Source organism: Mesoplodon densirostris, chromosome 2 (genome assembly GCF_025265405.1).
Source record: "Mesoplodon densirostris isolate mMesDen1 chromosome 2, mMesDen1 primary haplotype, whole genome shotgun sequence".
NCBI lineage: Eukaryota > Metazoa > Chordata > Mammalia > Artiodactyla > Ziphiidae > Mesoplodon > Mesoplodon densirostris.
In genome coordinates, this window is record NC_082662.1 from 30,262,884 (window position 1) to 30,284,948 (window position 22,065).

The following is a 22,065-nucleotide window of genomic DNA, read 5'->3' on the forward strand; positions in this document are numbered from 1 at the left end:
GATATAACTATAGATGTAATGAGCAGATGTATGATTATAATTATAGGTGTAATACATAATTGTAGGTGTAAAGGAGATTACAGAATCTCTCACACTTTAAACCTTTTCCTTTGAAGTAAATATTAAGGATATGCCTCCTGGATTCAGGGTCCAGGAAGTAGGGAAATGGTAAGATGTGCCACAAACTCTATAACCAAGATGTCATTGCATAGAGTTTCTTCTGTGAGGACTGGGAAGCCTGTCTCAGGTCATCTCAGTTCATTCATTCATTCATTCATTCATTTATATTTTTATTTATTTATTTATTTATTTTGCGGTACGCGGGCCTCTCACTGTCATGCCCTCTCCCGTTGCAGAGGTGCAGGCTCAGCGGCCATGGCTCACAGGCCTAGCCGCTCCGCGGTATGTGGGATCTTCCCGGACCGGGGCACGAACCTGTGTCCCCTGCATCGGCAGGTGGACTCTTCAACCACTGTGCCACCGGGGAAGCCCTCAGTACTTTTATTAACAGTTAACTTAGTTTGCAAAACTTGTCTGCTTATTGAGAAAAGACTGTGTGCCCCAGGTTATCGATAGCTCTCCTCATTTTTGCCTGTGTTTCATGGTGTTCCCCAGTTAGAGTTACAGGTCAGGTTTTCCATTTGCTGCTGTGGGTTGGTATGTTGGGAATTGTACTGCTTAGAAATCCCCCTTGGTAAAAGGGCAAAGGGTGTTTTGTTTGGTTTGGTTTTAACAGTCATTTCATCTTTTTTTGTTTGTTTCTAAGTGTCCATGGAAGTTCAAGAGACTCACTCATTTGCAAAGGGGCTCACTCATTTGTTTGATTCTATTTTCTTACATTAGGTGTAATTGAAAAGCGACCCTCTCTTTAGAGATGTCAAAAACAAACAAATCTAAGTCTGGATCTCGCTCTTCTCGATCAAGATCTGCATCAAGATCTCGTTCTCGTTCGTTTTCGAAGTCTCGGTCCAGAAGTCGGTCTGTCTCTCGTTCAAGGAAACGCAGGCTGAGGTAAGGGGGTGTGATTGTATAATGAGATAATCATTGATTGGTCAGTATAGGTCTCTGAAGATCTTTTGTTAGACCCTTTCTGTGAGTGTCACATGGAGGTGCGGGGTTGGCTTGAGGTGGAGTGTTGGGCTGTAAGATATTCCAGATCTCTTCAAATGTTACAATTTCAAATCATCTTTGATTGCCATGCTGTTGGCCTAATTCCTTTTCTTTCTTGCCAGCACATAACTGTTTTTCATCCACTGTGGAAGAAAGAGCATTTTATTTTTATTTAAGCTTCTTGCTTCAAACCTCTACACCTGATTATTTTTCAGATTATTTTTGGAGGCTTGGACCAAGGTTTATTTGCATCATCAGCAAAGAAAGGATAGCTAAGAGGATTAATAGTATGATCAACATTGCAAGGAAAAGAAACCTTAACTCACTAAAATAATAAAACCTTAAAAAACTTAATCAGGAGTCCTTTGTATATATATACCTGATACGCCAACTACTAACAAGCTGCATCTATTTAGTAAAACACATCTTGCAACTGCCTAAAAATCACTATTGTAGACATCACTTTGCCTTAGTAAATGTGCAAATAATTCTTTTGAATTTATTGCTAGTATTCTTTAATTTAGTCAATTTCTACACCTTTAGTTGGATTATTTCCTATTTCAGCTGTGTCTTGGAATATAATGCCAAACTTCCAGCATCTTTCCTCTTTTGTTGGGTTATGAGTTCGGTTTTTCATTCTTTAAAACTTTCTTTTGTGAGTAGATAAGAACCTGTTAGTAAATATAAGTTTCTATATGTGTATTAGAGAAATATTGATGTATCTAAATGTTTAAATACCAAAAGGGGATCTTTGTACAATTTCATTCTTTTTGTCAGAGCTGCAGTAGGCAAGGAGACAATTTCTCAGTTTTACCACTTGGCGCCCCTGCTGATTATTTTAGATGAGTATCTAGAGCCCTTCTCTTAAAGGAATTATGCAGTTTAAAATAAACTCAGGAATAGTTGTTATTAATCTTTATTCTTGATGGTTTCCATAGTCCTACTTCTAAAAGAGTCTATAAACAAATGGTTGGTAGGCTTCCCCCCCACCCCCACCCTCCCAACAAGAATAAGTTAATTCTTTTTTTAATGCATTTATTTATTTTTATTTATTTATTATTTTTGGCTGTGTTGGGTCTTCATTGCTGTGTGCGGGCTTTCTCTAGTTGTAGCGAGCAGGGGCTACTCCTCCTTGTGGTGTGTGGGCTTCTCATTGTGGTGGCTTCTCCTGTTGCGGACCACGGGCTCTAGGCATGCGGGCTTCAGTAGTTGTGGCACGTGGGTTCAGTAGTTGTGGTTCACGGGCTCTAGAGCACAGGCCCAGTAGTTGGGGCGCACAGGCTTCGTTGCGCCACGACATGTGGGATCTTCCTGGACCAGGGCTGGAACCCGTGTCCCCTGCATTGGCAGGTGGATTCTTAACCACTGCACCACCAGGGAAGCCCAAGAATAAGTTAATTCTTACGTGGAATCTGTGAGAAGCCTGTCTGAAAATTAATTTCAGAGCAGAGATTGAACAAAAAATAGGTGTGCATAAATGTTAATGACTCCCCATATAGTGTAGAACAGGAAGTTATAAACTTTGAGTCTCTCACTCAAAAACACTCCATTTTTTTTTTCTTTTTTAAGATAGCATTAGACCTTGAGGGTCACCAATCCTAACTTTATTTTTCTCTCCCATGTTTCTTGGGCACACATTTTTATACCAAACTTTGTTTGAGGCCTGTGCTAGGTAGTCTCTCTGTTGCCCAATTGTGTCAGAGTCTGTATGTAAGTAAAATTCTCTTTTATCTTCTCAAACCCCACCCCCACCCCCCAACCCCCCAAAATGAGGGAAAGTCCACTAAATATATCTACTCCAGGAAGTTGCTATCAAGGCCATTGGACCGAGCAGAGACTCTTAGTAAACTCCTACCTTGCACCCAGAGTCTTTGATCTGGTTTGCTTAAATCTCAGTTTCAGCTCATTTGGTTCTTTAAAACTTAATCTAGTAAATGGAAACTAAATAATTGGTTCAAAAAGAAGAGGCTGTACAACCAAAACTGAGAGAGAAAATTGAACTGACATAACCCAAATTGAAAAATGTTAACCAGCTCTGAAGTATTTGTGATAGCTGGAGTTCTGGGCGGATCTGTCTGGACAGATTGCTTCTCCTTATTCTACAGATCATTTGGCATGGTCATCAACTTGGCAAATGAGGGAAAGATATCTTACGCAGGCAATATGTGCTGGGGTAGGTCTAGAGCCACTCCATGTGCTGTCCTAATACCTGGAAGATTATTTTGGAGGAATATCTCCACTAGAAAACATGTTTTTATATTTGATTCAAGTCTGACTTCTCTGTTTTTTAGAAACAGATAAATTTGCCACTGGATGTTCAATTTTTAATTCTGGCTTATCTGTTTCGTGATTTTTTTCTTTTGTTTTCCCTCTCCTACAAGGAAAGTATACTGTCCAGAGAGTTTGAAAAACCATGCCTTTAAATTAACTTAACTGCTGAGTTCTACAGAATTGGAGAAAATTGGTTGTTTCCTTGTATTTCACAGACTGTTGTATCCTTTTAAATGACTTCTCATAAATAAATTAATTTGCAATCTGCAGAGACTCATATTCCTGCATCTCTGCAGTGACTGCGGGTTTTGGATGCAGTATGCCACAGGGCCCTCACTAGTAATTGGTGACAGAAGCAGCAGTAGCCTCTGAGGATGGGAACATGAATAAAACCCTCCTTAGTGCTGGTGGTGCATCACCTCCCTCAAGTACAGCCATTAAACTGGGTCATATTCAGTTTCATAGCTGCATCTGCCTCTCCCTTCCTTCTTATATTGTTCTGTTTTCGAATGAAAAGTGTGAAAGGTAAGTTTGTTTTTTTTAATTGTACTTAAATAGCAACCATTAACAACCATCACTATGCTGCATCTTCACTGGTTCCTGTTGTTCTTGGAGTAGATAAAGAACCTGAGCGTGGTGGGTAGTAAGTAGTGGGAAACCAATCCCACTTTATCTTCTAAGTGTAAGTTTCTTTCTAAAAATAACATTCTGTTTAGTTGTTAAAACCTGTCACATTTGCATCTGTTTCCAGTTAGGTCTGATATGAGAAGCCCTGCTTATGAACTGAAGGGTTTTTATTACATATGTAAAGAAAATATTTTTGGAGTTTTCTAGTAATTTTACATATTTCTAGTTAACTACTTAGGAGTAGTGACTAATTAATGCTCTATATCATAGTTGACACGACAAGTGGTATCAAAGAACACCACTGGATTTTCCACACCAACAAATACAGTTTTTGGCTTTTTGATGGAAACAGCTCCCTGTCATTGACAAGCCTGGCATTTGTGAACATGTAATTTTTACAGAGTTATGTTACTGTTGAATCCCCACCGGTCTGGAAATGTACCTTTGCTAAATTAGAGTTCTGTATTGTTAAATGAAGAAGAACAACACTAGGCTTTAGGTTGACCTTAAAGATGGGCAAGTGTGGGACTGTTTTTGTAGTTCCTCTTTGCTACCCTCTTGTGTGTTTCGGTGTCTTATGGTCACATGGTGCCCTCTTGTGGCACCTGGGTAAGACCTTGTAGTTCAGCCACAGAAACTTGACCTAGGTAATGAGACCATTTCCAGATTCCCAGTTTAAAAAAAAAAAAAAAAACAATATTTGTATGTTTTGCTGATCTGATTTCAGTTAAAATTCTTTTAAGCTTTGAACAGATGAGTTCTCTAAGTCCCTATTTAAGCATTCTTTGGTTTAGACCTGTTGTAACTTTTTTTATGATCAGGATTTTTTTTTTTTTGCGGTACGTGGCCCTCTCACTGTTGTGGCCTCTCCCGTCGCGGAGCACAGGCTCCAGACGCGCAGGCTCAGCAGCCATGGCTCACGGGCCTAGCCGGCATGTGGGATCCTCCCGGACCGGGGCACGAACCCACGTCCCCTGCATCGGCAGGCGGACTCTCAACCACTGCGCCACCAGGGAAGCCCCTGTTGTAACTTTTTTTATACAACCCCAAGTCTTAGTGGAAGCTAAGAAATTAGCCCTGCACAGACAGAGAGAGTTGGATAGGATGGGGAGTAAGCAGTGTGGGGCCAGAGGATCTGAATAGTTACCTGTCTGGGTACCACAGCATGCAGGGATCACCTCCAGTGACCCAGGGACCTACCTGTAAAATCCTCTGTGCCTGTGGAACTCTTAGCAATTAGTATACTATATTAAAATGGTGTTTGTTTAGTTTACTACATTAGGAACATTTTTATATTCTCTCAGTCACTATAGAAATACATCTCCATTTAGAATGTGCTACAGTATTAATGAAGCATCTCAGTGTCTCATTTGTTAGTGATTCTTTATTTTTGTACTTAATGTGGCCATAAGAGTAGAATTAATTATTTAGGTTTGTACCTTTTGTTTGAAAACAACTGTAATTAAATGATACATAAGAAGAGGGATTTACCTCTTTGTTGGCAGGTTTTTCTTGAGTAAAAATGCTTGTGTCAAAAATTCAAACATTTCTTCCTTCCCCTGCCCCTCTTTCAGTTCTAGGTCTCGTTCCAGATCATATTCTCCAGCTCATAACAGAGAGAGAAATCACCCAAGAGTATATCAGAATCGGGATTTCCGAGGTCACAACAGAGGCTATAGAAGGCCCTATTATTTCCGTGGGCGCAACAGAGGCTTTTATCCATGGGGCCAGTATAACCGAGGAGGCTATGGAAACTACCGCTCAAATTGGCAGAATTATCGGCAGGCGTACAGTCCTCGTCGGGGCCGTTCCCGATCCCGGTCCCCAAAGAGAAGGTCCCCTTCACCAAGGTCCAGGAGCCATTCTAGAAACTCCGATAAGTCTTCCTCTGACAGGTCAAGGCGTTCCTCATCCTCTCGTTCTTCCTCCAACCACAGCCGAGTTGAATCTTCTAAGCGCAAGTCTGCAAAGGAGAAAAAGTCTTCTTCCAAGGATAGCCGGCCGTCTCAGGCTGCCGGGGATAACCAGGGAGATGAGGCCAAGGAGCAGCCGTTCTCTGGAGGCACCTCTCAAGACACAAAAGCGTCTGAGAGCTCAAAGCCATGGCCAGATGCCAGCACATACAGTGCTGGTTCTGCATCACGGGCCTCAGCCGTGTCTGAGCTGAGTCCTCGGGAGCGAAGCCCGGCTCTCAAAAGCCCCCTCCAGTCTGTGGTGGTGAGGAGGCGGTCTCCTCGTCCTAGCCCTGTGCCCAAACCTAGCCCTCCGCTTTCCAGCACATCCCAGATGGGCTCAGCTCTGCAGAGTGGTGCTGGGTACCAGGCTGGGACACACCAAGGTCAGTTTGACCATGGCTCGGGGTCCTTGAGTCCATCCAAAAAGAGCCCCGTGGGTAAGAGTCCACCGGCCACTGGCTCCACATATGGCTCATCTCAGAAAGAGGAGGCTGCTGCTCCAGGCGGAGCAGCCTATACAAAGAGGCAAGTATCTTGTTTCCCCTGTCTGGTTGTTTTTATCTCACCAGCTGGCAGTTTAGTTGTAATGTGATCTGTAGAGCTCTGATTAATGGTAATAAGGTAATCCCATTTCCTTAACTTTTCATTTAGCAAACTTTAAAGCATCACCCCAGGAAACCTTTAGCTTAACTCTAGTTTTCCTGCCTTTCTGAACTTGTATTGCAGCATAAAGTTTCTTTAGACTACTCTGCAATGATGTTTTCACATTTAAAGTTTGCCTTGGATTCTACCAGTATAAGCCAGAGAACAGTAGAGATTTGTGGGTCAGCCATCAAAAAATGTGGTCTTTACCAAAATAAATGGCTGTTGGAGCTGTTAGACCCTCTAGGACCCACCATCTCCTGTGGTCGATCTGCGTCAGTCCATCATGGTAAAGAGCTGTACCCTCCCACCCTCACACCCTCCAGTTGAGGAGACTGGGCAGAATGGGAAAGTCCAAGGCTTAGTCCAGGAAGACCTTGTTTTAAAATCACAAAGTGGGTGTATGTCCCAGTAGAAGCCAACCAGGCTGTGTATTAGGAGAGGACGTATCAGTGTCTCTGTCTTTCTACCCTGGGGGACACGCTGAGTTGGAACTTGAATCTTTTTTTATGTGGTTGGATGGATTGGGGTGGCAGAGACATACAGGGAATTTGTATTGGGACCAGGTTGTTAAGAGGGCCTTACAGAGCAGGTGGTTCCCCTCCTGCCCCCACCTTTTCCTTTTATTAGCATATTCTTTGCTGCCCTGCTGTCCTTTGGTTCTTTTTTGCCATATTAATGCAACTGTAACATCAGACTTTTTCTATTCATGGTACAAATGAGACGTTCAGAATCTGTACTTTGCAGCTTTCAGTAAGTCGGCTTTGAAATACAAGTTTTGTTCCTTGCCAGGACTGTGAATCTCATTAGAACACTTGGGCATGAGCTCTGCTTTTCCATAAGAATGAGTAGGATGGTTTTTGCCCCCTCCCCCAATTAACATGTATTCTGTTTTTATTTGTGTTTGCAGTATATTCATACTTAGATCTTCTAGGTGACTTGAAGCAAATTTGAAGTCTCTTTTGAGACTTGTATTTCCAAATGTGAGTTGTATAAAAGCAAAACAGTCCAAGGTTGAACATTCTATGTTAACTTTGCTGAAAGCAGATTTTAAGTGACTGAGTGAAGGTCGGATAAGACCTTAAATTTTTTTTTTCCTAGACCACTTACAGGTAAGTAGGTTTTTGTTTTTCAGTATCCTAAAAATTGCCTTTGCTATTTTCTTTTTGTTTGTTTTTATAGTATACAACTCCATAGACCATATAGTTTTCTCTTAAATGCCAAGTTCATAGATCTGTGAAGAGCAGTTTTTTAGAAATGAATAGAAGGTAACCAAGACTCCTTTCGTAACACTGGAATCCACAAGACATGCTTGTTAGAGAAGCAAAAACCTAAGACCGTACGCACATGGTGCTAGTTTATTTTAGATCAAGTTGCTTAAGAAACCTCTTGTGTGTCTCCCTTGTGTTTTCATAACTAGGTATCTAGATGAGCAGAAGACAGAGAATGGAAAGGATAAGGAACAGAAACAAACAAATACTGATAAAGAGAAAATGAAAGAGAAAGGGAGCTTCTCTGATGCGGGCTTGGGTGATACAAAAATGAAATCTGATCCATTTGCTCCCAAAACTGATACTGAGAAGCCTTTTCGGGGTAGCCAGTCTCCTAAAAGATATAAGCTCCGAGATGACTTTGAGAAGAAGATGGCTGACTTCCACAAGGAGGAGATGGATGATCAAGATAAAGACAAGGGTAAAGGAAGGAAGGAATCTGAGTTTGATGATGAACCCAAATTCATGTCGAAAGTTGTAGCAGGTGCAAACAAAAACCAGGAGGAGGAAAAGTCAGGCAAATGGGAGGGCCTGATGTACGCACCTCCAGGGAAGGAAAAGCAAAGAAAAACGGAGGAGTTGGAGGAAGAGTCTTTCTCAGAGAGATCCAAAAAGGAGGATCGGGGAGGACCCAAGAGAACCGAAAGTGGGCACAGGGGATTTGTGCCTGAAAAAAATTTCCGAGTGACTGCTTACAAAGCAGTCCAGGAGAAAAGCTCATCACCTCCCCCGAGAAAGACCTCTGAGAGCCGAGAGAAGCTAGGAGCCAAAGGAGACTTTTCCACGGGGAAGTCTTCCTTTTCCATTACTCGAGAGGCCCAGGTCAATGTCCGGATGGACTCTTTTGATGAGGACCTTGCCAGGTGAGCTGTAGTCCATCTTGACCCTCAGGGCTTTAGTAGCCTAACCTTTCTCCCCGAGGTCATTCTGGAACGAGGACAGGCCCCTCATGTATTTCCCCGCTGTCTCATTTTCAGTGTGGATACCTTCGTGTCTCTGTTTTCAGTGGAGAAGTGTGCATCACTGAGCGGTTATATGTTGGGGGCAGTATCATAGTGGTGAAGCATCTTAGACTATAGTGACTGGCTTTTTTGATGCTGGGTCCCCTCTGCTTCTCTCTTGCACTCTATTCATCACATTGTAAGCCCCCCTGCCGGCCCCATTCCACCCCCGTCCTGTTGCCTTCCTAAATGTGCTTGAGATGTCTTTTGCCTGTGGAGCCATGCAGGGTCCATTTTTCCATTCTTAGCTAAGTCACAATATCTATTATTACAGGTCTTCATGAAATAATGTAACAGTTTTAAAGTTGGGGCTGGGGGCAGGAGAACTTCAGGAAAGAGTGATGAGGCCCAGGCTGCTTTTTATGTGGTGTAAAAACTGCAAAGCCAGTTGGAAGTCTCCTGAACAGCATTCTAGCCACATCCCACTCCTGCTGCATTGTGTTGCTTCACTGAGTGGCCCTGGGTGGCCAAACTAGTTGGTCTTTTAAAACACCTTCCTGTTTGTTATCTGTTAAAACCAGCAGAGACCCCCAGAACAGAATCACTGAGGTTTAATGCTTCATCCTACCCATTTGTTCCTATTAAATTCCAACAGGGAAAAGGGAAGAGAGAGAGCTTGGATGCCTTTTTCCATAGTTACGGTGCATTGAGGTTACTTTTTACTTTGGTAGGAATTAAGAAAGGAACTTTACAGATAAATTTAACTCTTTTAAAGCACGCTTTTCATTTTCAGGATTTAAACGTTCTGACTTTCTGTATATCTTGTTACATTGGGCCTCCCTGTGTTTCTTTTTCAGACCCAGTGGCTTACTGGCTCAGGAACGAAAGCTTTGTCGGGATCTAGTTCATAGCAACAAAAAGGAACAGGAATTTCGATCCATTTTCCAGCACATACAGTCAGCTCAGTCTCAGCGGAGCCCTTCAGAACTGTTTGCCCAGCATATAGTGACCATCGTTCACCATGTTAAAGGTGAGTGCAGACGCCAGCCTGCTCAGGCTCCCTTTCCACGTGCTTAGCTTCCTCTCTAACAAGCAGAAGGATGAGTGGGGGAATGAGGGAGTCTATCAGGGATCTTTATCTCATTGATAGGGGCCTTTGAAGCTAGGGGCTAGCTTGAAGGAAATTTCTTCCAGGGAGAAGTTTCCATTTTTTTAATTACAGAGCTGAACATTATGAAATGCTAGTGGTAACCTGTGATCATGAGAATAGGTAAAATCCTTCATGTGAAGGTTTAAATTGCTTGAAAAGGAGGTATGAAAGGTGGCTTTCCCAGCCCCTCTGTCTTTTCCTGTCTAGTAGGTAGAATCCTCTAGAGGCTTCTTGTAGATCTTGGGGTATGGATATCTTCCCCACATTATTTTGCCATCTCCTGGGCAAATGGAGGTGGACAGGCTGGGGAATGTGATGTAGAAGCTGGGTTTGGGCCAGTTACAGGTTCCATCTGAAATTGGAACTCAAGCAGGAGCTGGTGTTCTGAATCAAAGGATAGTAAGCTCTAGTTTCTCTCTTTGTATCCATGTCCTACAGTGGAAATCAGACGTTGGATTTTGTCTGAACCAGCTATTTTTCCTTCTTCCTAATATGTTTTTTATATGGACTTGACTACTTTAGTCACATCTCTGGTTGCAGGTCCATGCACACGAGTTGAATGTTGGGTGTGCCTTTGATAGCCTGATATGTTTTTCTTTGACTCCCCACAGAGCATCACTTTGGGTCCTCGGGAATGACATTGCATGAACGCTTTACTAAATACCTAAAGAGAGGAACCGAGCAGGAGGCAGCTAAAAACAAGAAAAGCCCAGAGATTCACAGGTGAGGACCTCAGCCTTACACTAGAGGCGGTCATAAAAGTCTGCTCATCAGATAATAAACTTGTCTTGTTTTTGCAACTTGTTAGTTGCATTATCAGCAGAATTTAAGGTAACGCCCTCCAGGCTCTAGGATAGTGGTGGTTTGTAGTGGAAAGGGTATGCTTTGATGACTATAAGTTTCTCACTTTGGGCCTGAGGAAAACAGCCCTTTTGGTATAAATGAACCCTTGTATTCTTGGGAGCTGGCAGACAGTAACCCAAGATCACTGTGAGCTTTCTTTACATAGAGTAGATGTGTTTTGTTTTTTTTTGCGGTACGCGGGCCTCTCACTGCTGTGGCCTCTCCCGTTGCGGTGCGCAGGCTCAGCGGCCATGGCTCACGGGCCCAGCCGCTCCGCGGCATGTGGGATCTTCCCGGACTGGCGCACAAACCTGTGTCTCCTGCATCGGCAGGCGGACTCTCAACCACTGCGCCACCAGGGAAGCCCTAGATACTGTTTCTTTAAGCAACCCATGTATTTCATATATTAGTCCTTCCTTTGGAAGAATTTGCAGCAGGTGGGGGCTGGAGGTGGGAGAGCTTATAGGATTATGTCAAAGGGTTTAAAAGCCCAGAGGTTTAAACATTCTCGGTTTTGGAGACTATTCATTCAGCAAATAGGGACTTTGTCTAGAAACAAAGTTGGTCTTTAAGTATTTAACAGTCAGCTCTTGAGCCTTTGCAGTAGGTAGGAGGACCATGTTTGCACAACAGTCTTGGATTTAGGGTCTTTTGGGATTTATGTCATGCCAGACAGTTGTTTCTCACTTAGACCTCATCCTATTGGTGAATAATGGGCCATTATATTTTATTTTATTGTATTTATTTTTATTGTATTTTTTTAAATATGAAAATTTTTTTTTTTGGCTGCGTTGGGTCTTTGCTGCGCGCGGGCTTTTTCTACTTGTGGCGAGCGGGGGCTACTCTTCACTTCAGTGCACAGGCTTCTCCTTGAGCAGTGGTTTCTGTTGTTGCGGAACACGGGCTCTAAGCACGCAGGCTTCAGTAGTTGTGGCTCACGGGCTCTAGAGCGCAGGCTCAGTAGTTGTGGTGCATGGGCTTAGTTGCTTCATGGCATGTGGGATCTTCCCGGACCAGGGATCGAACCTGTGTCCCCTGCATTGGCAGGTGGATTCTTATCCACTGCGCCACCAGGGAAGTCCCAAGGGCCATTATATTTTAATTCCCAAGATGAAAACTGCTTTTTGAAGTTAGCAGGGCATAGATAATCTTGATGTGAATTTGAAATTATAGGCATGGCTGTAGGTGAGTCTGTTTTCCTGGCTGTAACAGTACTGGGTGGAATAAGATGTTTTTTTCTGTTTGAGTTTGGAAAGTTGGGAGAGAGAGAGAGAGGGAGGGAGGGAGGGAGGGAGGGAGAGTGTGTGTGTATGTGTTGTGCATGCACACATACGCATGCACATCTATGGGAGAGTGTAAGTATATAAGCAAACAACAGAAGTGTAATAAAAAGGAATGCCTATGATTTGCACCACTCTACTTACGAACTGAGGTGCTATATTCACACTATGGAATGTTAAACAATTTTTGTGTTTTCAATTTTAGGAGGATAGACATTTCCCCCAGTACATTCAGAAAACATGGTTTGGCTCATGACGAAATGAAAAGTCCCCGGGAACCTGGCTACAAGGTGAACTGTTGCTTTGATCAGTAATTCCAACAAAATGAGTGCGTTGGGCATGAACTTGACAGAAATGTGTTTGTTTAAATTACTCTCTACTTAAGTTTGTGTTTTTCTTTTAAGGATGGGCATAATTCTAAAAATGAACTACAAAGGGTTAATTTTTATTAAATGTATCAACAACCTTTGTGAAGTGGTTAGAATATGGTAAATGACCCCAAAGTCTATTGAGGTGAGCTTGAGAAAAAAAAGAGAGGAGTTTTGGAACAAGTGCCCATGATGAGAGAAGAAACTTTTTGTGATATTTTTCTGCTTGTAAGTATTATCAAATCAACTATATACATGCACTATTTCCAACCATGATTTCAAAAAGACATGCATGTCAGAGAAGAGTGAAATATTCGTATCTTAACTTAGTAGACTGTTTTAAGCAGCTAGTCCAGATTTTTTTCTAACATTGTACCATATCTATCATCTGTCGATTACTGTTACTTTAAAGCTAAGCATTGCTTTGATAGCCCAGCTACATTTGTAATGATGTGCACGTAAACACTGTTATTAAGAGGTTAAAGCTTGTGTGCAGTCTTTTACTATGAGGTACTAGATTTGGGTTCTTAAAAATCTTAGTATTTCTTGACCACCATTCCCATATAGAGTTGTAATTTAAAATTAGAGATGGCTCTTCCGATGCTGCTGAAACCTTTTCTAAAAATAGTAATTTTCAAGTTTTCCAAGTAAATTTGTCTTGTTGGTTGAATGTAATGAGAGGCACTCTTGCACAATCTCTCTTCTCTCCCATCCCCCTTTTCTTTTTTCTCCAAGTACCCACCGGCTTGGCACTAACCATGTGAAATGCAAGGTTTTGAAACATCAGAAGAGATTCCGTCCTCTCTGCCCCACATAGCCTACTCATTAGAGGTGCTGTGGGCACTGCCTAAGGGAGCTGCAGCTGCGTTTTTCTTCTCTCTTTTTTTGTCTTTGGAGGGTACAGAGGCCCCATTCCCTCTGTCAAAAGAAAACCATGTGATAAAATAAACCAACTTACTACCTACCACTCCTGTTAATTAAATTATTTCAACAAAAAGCTTAGTTGTTTGTATAAGTAAAACGTTAATGCTAAGTGAACTACTCATCGCTTCCTCTTTTTAGGGAGTTTTTTGTTGCGGTTTTTTTTTTTTTGGCTGCACTGTGCAGCTTGTGGGATCTTAGTTCCTGAACCCAGGAATTGAACCTGGGCCCTCAGCAGTGAAAGCATGGAGTCTTAACCACTGGACCTCCAGGGAAGTCCCTAGGGAGGTTTTACTTCCATGAGACAAATCTTAGTGTATTATGTGCCTGAAACCACATTGCACCTCTGCTCGCTGAGATTCTGAAGAGCTGTTGAAAGCCCGTGGCATGATAGTTTGGGGTAGAAGGCCACTGTTATTGCTGGGCTCATGCTGTATCTGCAACATACATACCCTGATAGGTTACACTTCCTAGAAAGTTAGCGAAAGAGGTTTTCTTTTTCTCTTTTCTTCCTTCCTTCCTCCCTCCCTCCCTCCCTTCCTTTTTTAAAAAATAAACTTTGACTTGGTATTGCCACATTATGAATTCGTTATGGGTTTTGATATGCCTTTTCTAGAGAAATTTAATACAACTAAACATTTTGGAAGGCTGATTGAGTCTCCCACTGTCTGTCATTGGACTCAGTACTGAGAGAGAATTCCAAGTAGAGGATAGGCCCAGGGCAGCTGCCACAGTGTAGGTAGGGGAAGATAACAGCATTTCCATTCTTGGTGGTGACTAAGCCTGAGCCAGCCTAACCAACACCTTCCAGGGTTGATTTTGGCCTTCTCAACTTGTCGGCTAGCCAGTCTTTACTGGGCCACAGAGGGAAACAGCAAAGTGAGGTGCGTGTATGTGTGTGTGTGGCATATGCAGAAGGTCATCATCATTATTTTAGAGAACTGGTTTGGGCTCTGTAGGGATCCTCATGAAGCGACTTCTGTGGACCATCCTGTATCCCTCCTGAGCTTGGGCGAGGTGCCTCATATTCCCAGTGCTTCCTCTGCACCACTCCAGTGGGGTGGAAGCCACAGCTCGTGGGGTGGTTGAGTTGGTAGCCCTGAATCCCCAAAACCTAAATTTTGATTTCTCTTTTGGCAGGCTGAGGGAAAATACAAAGATGATCCTGTTGATCTCCGCCTTGATATCGAACGTCGTAAAAAACATAAAGAGAGAGATCTTAAACGAGGTAAATCAAGAGAATCAGTGGATTCCCGAGACTCAAGCCGCTCGAGGGAAAGATCAGCCGAGAAAACTGAGAAAACTCATAAAGGATCAAAGAAGCAGAAGTACGTAAGCCCCTGTCTGTCACCTCATTCAGACTCCTGAGTGGATTTCTTTGTCTGCCCACCATTAGGCTATATGGCAGACCCTCCAAGCCAGAGAACTTGGGGTTAGGAACGATGGCCACTTGTACAGTTTCTTTTTTTTTAACTGTCAATTAAGGTCCCTAGATTGAAAATAGAACTTCAGCATGAAAGTAGGCATGATCCTTGTCTAAAGGAGGCCTCCTGGGAGATGGGCAGTTAATTTGGCTCTAGGGACAGTGTGGAAAATCATAGGGGAATTCCTTTTGCATTTGTTTTGGCCATGTTCTTTGACATGTCCTTTCTCATCACAAATCTTCTTGGGAAGGTTATGTTTTAGAAATGGCTCAAAGTTGTTGTCAGATAATAATACTGTTTGGTCAGAGAAACAGGGTGGAACTAGATAGGACAAGATTGTTGATCTTAAATGCCTTTTAAACTGGTTTCACAGACACTTCTAAGAGAGGTGTTACAAATATTCTTTAAACAAAGGTAGCATTGTTGAACTTCATAAGGCAGCATTTATGCCAAGGTCTTGTCTCTATTTACATTTTTGAATGTTCCATGACTTTTCAATCATGTCTCATTAAAGGTAGCACAATTGAAACCCCACACCTTCCTGTAAGAAGCTACACCACTTCTGTGTTTCTGAACTTTAGCTGGCAAGCACTTTCGTATCCATTTTCTGATAACAGTCCTTTGAGATAAGTTGGATAGTTAGTAGCTACCTGTTTTGCCCATTTGAAAGATAAAGAAGTAAGCTCAGAATGATTTGTCTTAAGATCACACAGTAACAACTGACATCAAAACTCAGATCTTCTGTTCCACTTTGTCTACCCTTCCACTCAGTTACTTACACATTATGAGCCTTAGCAGCTTTCAGGGCTGCCCACAGATAAAAATCTGATAATCCTCAACGGGGAATGGAGGTGGGGGTATAGTAGTCTTCAGCACTGTCACTGGTGGAAAGGGAGCAGAACCCCTCAAGCATTTCAGGGTTGGACTTGGATGACTGATCCTGATTTCTTTCCCTGGGACACATGCCTCTACCTCTGACTTGTTGTGTAACCTTGACCAAGTCTCTTGCAACCGTAGTATTTTGTGACTGGGGCAAGAAGAAAAATGATAATTATGTCACTTTTCATTGTATATCACACTTCAGTTTAGAAGAACTTTTTCTCATATGACTGAAGAATGGCTCACCCAAGATCACACAACTAATAAAAGGCAGTGTTGGGACTCATATGGGGCTTTTTGGAGTCTTATGTTTGAAAACCTCTTGAAACGACACTGATTTCTAGGAGTCAAACATTTGAGTTATAAGAATCCTATGACAATAACTTAGATTTCCCCCTTTTTAAGAGTAAATGCTAGAAGGCGCCAGTAGGATTCAAACGTGTTAAGTCTTTGATCTTTTTGAATGTTTGGGGGTGGGCTGGGGGGTTGCAAGGTACTTTCCATAGTGGAGGAGGGCAGTGATCGGTTACTGACACAGGCTGGCTTCTCCCTGTAAGTCCTTCTCTACTCCTGGGAGCCAGCCTTTCTGCCACCTTAGATGTGGTTGGTGCCCTTCTCCAGCACCACATGGCAGGACTGGCCCCGACCCCAACTAGAAACCAGTTGACCACAGACCGTGACTCATCATATTAGTCTGATGGGTCCCTAGTCTGTAATTTCCCCCAGATGAAGGGAAGGATGGGAAATAACTCTGGGAAGAGTTTCGACAGATCATGTCCTTAATGACAAAAGCTGTTTGAGCTCACTGGAAAGTGGTTTGTGGAGTAGTGGTATAATTAGTCGGAGGCAAGTTTGAATCCAGGCCTACTCAGCTCTGTCACCTGCAATTCTTAGCTATAAAAAGAGGGAAATAATACTGAATGATCATAATTGCCATTTACTATATGCCTGCTGTGTCAGTATAGAGTTTTTAAGCACTTTGTTTTTTCAGTCTTAAGAGCACTGTCCCAAGACAGGTAGTGTTTTTCTTAGGAGAAATAAAACGAATGTAAAGCCAAAACAGATGGTAATATATAAAGCCTGTCCTGGTACCAGATACTCCGTGACTTTCAATACAGTGTTAGTTTCCTTCTGCTTTTCTGATTCGTGCACATGTATTAGGCTGAGCTGCCAGAGGCCACAGACTATGTTTTGTTGCTCCTTCTGTGTATGTCCCATGTTCATCACAGGCTTGGACATAGATATGTCACTCAGCATGACTGACAGAATTGGGAGGAAGCTCCCCAGGTTCCCTGGGTGTGTATGTTGGGGGTGAGTTCGTTTTTCAGGTTACTAGCTTTCAGTGTTTTCATCACAGACACACTCCTGATTGCCCTGTGCTGCTTATCCATGAGCCCCCAGCCAAAGGCTGTACCCTAGAGGCTTACTGATCTCCCTGCCTCTTCTATTTTCAAAGGAAGCACCGGAGAGCACGAGACCGGTCCAGGTCATCATCCTCTTCCTCCCAGTCATCCCACTCCTACAAAGCGGAAGAGTACACTGAAGAGACAGAGGAGAGAGAGGAGAGCACCACAGGCTTTGACAAATCAAGACTGGGGACCAAAGACTTTGTGGGTCCAAGTGACAGAGGAGGCAGAGCTCGAGGGACCTTTGTAAGGCCCTGCCCCCTCTCCCTTTCTCTAAGCCCTTACTCCCACCAAGTCTAATTATGTCCTTATCAGAATATTTATTTTGTTGCCCTTGATACAAGTAATTCAGCTTAAAGACCCTAGAATCTGTGGTTTCCCAATTCCCAGGCTTTCCATTTTTAGTGTTTTTGTTTGTTTTTGTCCTGTTCATAATCACTTAGCCAGAAAGTCTCTTAGGGCTTCTCTTCCGAACTTCCGAACTTGTCTTGACTCCTGCTGTATGTAGGGAGGCCCTTATGCCATTTTGTCCTCTGTCTAGGCTGTGGACTTGAGATGAATGGAAAGGGAATGACTAGAAACCAGTTGACCAGCATACTGACTGGAGGACAGTTGTCTGTTTTGTGCCAGAAAAGTGTTTGAATAGAAGGCAAGGAATTGTTTTTCTCCATTCCTTACATGGTCCCTTTGTTCCTTTCCCCCGTTTATTGCCACAGCAATTTCGAGCCAGAGGAAGAGGCTGGGGCAGAGGCAACTACTCTGGTAACAACAGCAGCAGCAGCAACAACGATTTTCAAAAGAGAAACCGGGAGGAAGAATGGGACCCCGAGTACACACCCAAAAGCAAGAAGTATTACTTGGTATGTGTCTGGGGACAACCAGGAAGGGCCAGGGGGCCTTTGGCACACACAGTAGCTGATACCGAGGCCTTCATTGGTCTTTGCAGAACTGTGATTAAATATGTGTGCAGGCGCTAGTCTGGGTACGTGTGTACTTGTTGGGATGGCATAGTGCTGGCAGGATGAGTTTTCTCTAAAGAGGTAGTCCTGACCTTGAGAGCGTTATCTAAGACGTTTTATGGATCCCAGGGTAAGCGGGAAAGGTTGCTCTTGCCTTTTTAGTCTGTGAAGTTGTTTTACTGCTCACCCACCCTAACCTAAGCCTCCCTCCAGCCTTTATGCAAGGGATAGAACCATAACCTTCCCCTGAGGCTGCAGTTCCACCGTGTCCCAGCACAAGATTGACAGGAAAGACAGCTCAGGATCTCTTTTTGAGGAAGGGGACCTGCCTCCAAAATGAAACGCCACTGGGGCTTCTCTCTTCTAAGCTGTTGGTCATTGTCAGGTGCCAGGCACCATCTGAGCCTCTCTGCCTCTCAGGTTAGGGCTCTTCTAAGCTGAATTACCTGGCCAGTGAGAGAGCTCTTTTGGCTTTGCTCAACAGCAGGCTCAGATCCAAGCAGACGTGACTCTTGAGTGTTGTAACCAAGGTCAGCTTGCAGCTGAGTCTCTTCATCACCCCTGAGGACTGGCATGGAAACAGGAAGCTAGGAAACAGGTTGCTGTGTAAATTACTGTGCATAGCCAACTTCACTTTTCTAGGGCTGCTGGTAGCTACTTTGGGACTCCTAGAGAACCCTTGAACCTATATCTAGGGAAATGTTGCCTGGGCCCAGGATAGGTACTGTAGTGGGGCTGCTTAAGGGAAGGATTAAAGGCCACACAAAGCCCCTTTCCCTGCCCCATCTGTCCCCTGAAGGAGCATTACCAGCCTGATTCATTTAGGCTAGTGAATAAGCAGCTGGCCCTTTAGCTGAGCTAACCCCTCAGGGGCCTAAGGCACTACTTGTGTGGGTGGAGGGTTTAGACTCTTTGAAGCCATGGGGCTGATGAGGTAACAGTGACTTTTCAAAATGCTTTGTCATTCATTCTTTTTCATTGGATCCCTTCTTCTCTTCTCATGTGATCACCTGACCAGGGATTGTTTGAATTGTAGGTTTTGTTTTTCCTACTCTGCCACACTGCCTCCTTGCATAAAACTAAAGAGGGGAGGGATACAAGGAGGCTGGGTTCTGGTCCTGCCTTTGCCAATAACTGGTCTGAGACCATGAGCAGATCATTTTCCCTTGGTCTCACCGCCTGTTCTTGGCTGAGGGGGAGTGTTGGGGAGAGCTAGAGTCCCAACTATGTGTGTGTTCTGTGTTGCTTCATCTCTTAGCTTCCTGACAACTCAGATCATAGGTTCACATTTAGGGGTGATTTGCTTTCTCAAACCCACCCTTTGAGAGACAGTGTTCTAAATAATATGGAGTTACTTAAAGTTCCTCTGCCTGTTTTCGCATCTGTGTAGTGGAGGGTGATAACGATAGGGTAGGGTAGATGTGAGGATTAAAGGAGATAATGCAGGAAAAGGTCTTTGAGTGAAGATTTTATCATCATCATCATTATAACGCCTAAACTACTGCCTTAGAATTCAAGGAACTCAACTGAATATTCTCTTAGATCTGAATCAGTAGCATTTTTAGAGTGGGGGACAGGGCCTAGGTTCATTTGAGCAAGTCACATTGGGGTGGGTTCAGAGGAGAAGGTTCTGGCTGCTCTTGTTCACTCCGGCACTGACGGCAGTCTTCTTTGCTTTCAGCATGATGACCGTGAAGGTGAGGGCAGTGAGAAGTGGGTGAGCCGGGGCCGGGGCCGAGGAGCCTTTCCTCGGGGTCGGGGCCGGTTCATGTTCCGGAAATCCAGCACCAGCCCCAAATGGGCCCACGACAAGTTCAGTGGGGAGGAAGGGGAGATTGAAGATGACGAGAGTGGGACAGAGAACCGAGAAGAGAAGGACAATTTACAGCCTACAGCTGAGTAGAGGCCACCTTGATGGGAGCCCCTGCCCAAGGGAGAGGCGCTGGGAAGATGGCTGGTGAGGAGCTAAACAGAGGAGCCTCGAGAAGATTCTGAAAATCCCACCCCTACCCCCCACCAGCCATGCAGAACTCCTACTACAGCCGAAAGCATCCCTGGCGCTGTGTCCCGCCGGACAGAGGCAGCCGGCTGTGGGGCCTGGGGTCAGGCCCAGCTCTTGAGCAGAACACACCACGTTGGGCTTTAGCTGTGTGGTTCTCATTTGTTGCTGTGTGGGGTGGGGCTGGGGTAGGGAGGGCAGAGCGATACTTGGATTTTGGTTTGTTCCCTATTAGAAACCAACAGTTTTATTCTTCATTTCATTTCATTTGGAGCTAAGAGGACTAATTTGATGATTTTCAATCTCTTCTCCCTTATCCTGATTTTAAAAGCCCCTCCCCCCCCTTTTTTAGGCATATATAGTAACATTAGCGGAAAGATTTAATTTGGGCAACTTTGATTCTTAAAAGAGAAAACAAAGCATGTGAATAAACATTGAAGTGTTCACCTCAGTTTGGGACCAAACTGCTTGGATCTTTGTAAAAGTTGGTTTTGTATGTCGAGGAGGAGTTCAAGGCCTTTCTGACCACCTTGTGTTCCCCTTTTCTGCGCAGCCATGTATCACATGGTGTTGTTCCTAGCCACACCCCATGTGCGCACCTCCCCTCCCCCCCAATATTTTCTGATTTCTTCTGGGCTGGGCTTCCCCTTCTCCACCAGCAGCTCCAGTATCCCAAACTTTCTAGTCCTGCTGATCCTCTCAGCAACAGGGGTGGAAACTGGATGTGGCAGTTTCTGGTCTGTTTTCTAAGAAACTTCTGACTTCTATTATCTTTACAAATATAAGATGAGAAAATAATTTTTTCAATATTTTTTATTAATCTTTTTATAAAATGAAAAGAAACTCCTATGATCGATTAAGGAAGGTGGTTATGGCTGGGTGGTTTGTGGGGGTTTTTTGTTTTGTTTTTTTCTTTTCCTTTTTCTTTTTTTAACCTTAAGCTTTAAGTTGAAACATTCTCAGATGTTTGGGGGGAAAACATCCTCTTAAAAATGGGTCCTTGTGCTTGCCTTCTGGGGAGGCGGTCCTGAGCAGGTGAATCATATGGCATTTATGCATATGTTATATGCGGACTGCACCCACCTCTTCCCCCCCTCCAACCTTTGCCTCTTGGGTTGTTATGCTACTTTCCCCTTACTTTGCTACATTTCTATAGTTAAGTTGGTTTTACTTGAATGATTCATGTTTAGGGAAAAAAAATGAAAATACCCTTAAAATTTGTTTCAACTCCTCCTGCAAATAAAAAAATAAATGAAGTGGCAGATGTAAATGGGCTCTGGTCATTGTCACCCTGAGTGTGTGTGTTGGGGGGGTGTCTCCCATAGCAGCTTCAGGGAACCTGAAAAACCAGGTGTCTGGGGGGAGGGCTGGGCCCAGACTGTTGCTCAGCTCCGTCCTTTCCAGCCCATTCGGTTGTTCTAGGAGGACCTCAGCCAATCCTGCGTTGGGTAATAGCTCCTCTTTCCCTTTCCAGTGATTTTGCTTCATATCCTGTACCTTGGACGCCCTAGGAGAACCAGATTTTTTCACTCTGGTGTCAAGCAAGGACTTTGGCTTCCAAAGTGGTGGGGCAGAGGTCAAGGGGTGTGGATAACAGGCTCGGCTTTCTTTTTCTTTTTTTTTTTTTTTTGAGGCTCACAGAGTTTTTGAAAAATGTCTTTTCATAAAGCTGCTTAAGTCACTCCAGCTGCTGTTCGATGCAGCACAAAAGTGGGCTCCATGCTGCAGTGAAGAGTCTCCATTAACCCAGGCTGGCAACAGATGAAGTGGTTGTAGAGCTCAGGCTCGGCTTTGTACGTTCGCCACTAAGCAGGAAGATGACCTGAAAGTTAGCCTAGCCCACGTGGGACTGGCACTAACCTTTAGCCTTTGCCAGCGTTGGCCTTGGCTGCAGGAGAGCAGGAGCCTTGAAAGCTCCTGAAGTTCCCTTCTTCCTGTCTTCTCCCTGGGAGAATCCGGGGATGTTTTCTGAAACCAAACGAGGCCCCCTTGGCCTGAAGAAAGGGTTTTTGTGCTCTT

The 22,065-nt window shown here is 43.8% G+C and overlaps 1 protein-coding gene across 3 annotated transcripts in view; it reads left to right on the plus strand.

Moving 5' to 3' along the window:
• Window positions 1–21,316, plus strand: part of THRAP3 (thyroid hormone receptor associated protein 3) — a 74,973-nt gene extending 53,657 nt beyond the window's left edge. For all 3 annotated transcript variants that reach the window (XM_060089496.1, XM_060089498.1, XM_060089497.1), the window contains exons 3-12: window positions 844–1,011; window positions 5,583–6,488; window positions 8,026–8,739; window positions 9,675–9,847; window positions 10,579–10,690; window positions 12,296–12,380; window positions 14,520–14,707; window positions 17,139–17,334; window positions 17,805–17,948; window positions 19,729–21,316. In XM_060089496.1, coding sequence (XP_059945479.1) covers window positions 875–1,011; window positions 5,583–6,488; window positions 8,026–8,739; window positions 9,675–9,847; window positions 10,579–10,690; window positions 12,296–12,380; window positions 14,520–14,707; window positions 17,139–17,334; window positions 17,805–17,948; window positions 19,729–19,950 — 2,877 coding nt within the window. In that variant the 5' untranslated portion in view covers window positions 844–874 and the 3' untranslated portion in view covers window positions 19,951–21,316. The remainder of the gene's footprint in view (window positions 1–843; window positions 1,012–5,582; window positions 6,489–8,025; window positions 8,740–9,674; window positions 9,848–10,578; window positions 10,691–12,295; window positions 12,381–14,519; window positions 14,708–17,138; window positions 17,335–17,804; window positions 17,949–19,728) is intronic.
• The last annotated feature ends 749 nt before the right edge of the window (window positions 21,317–22,065 follow it).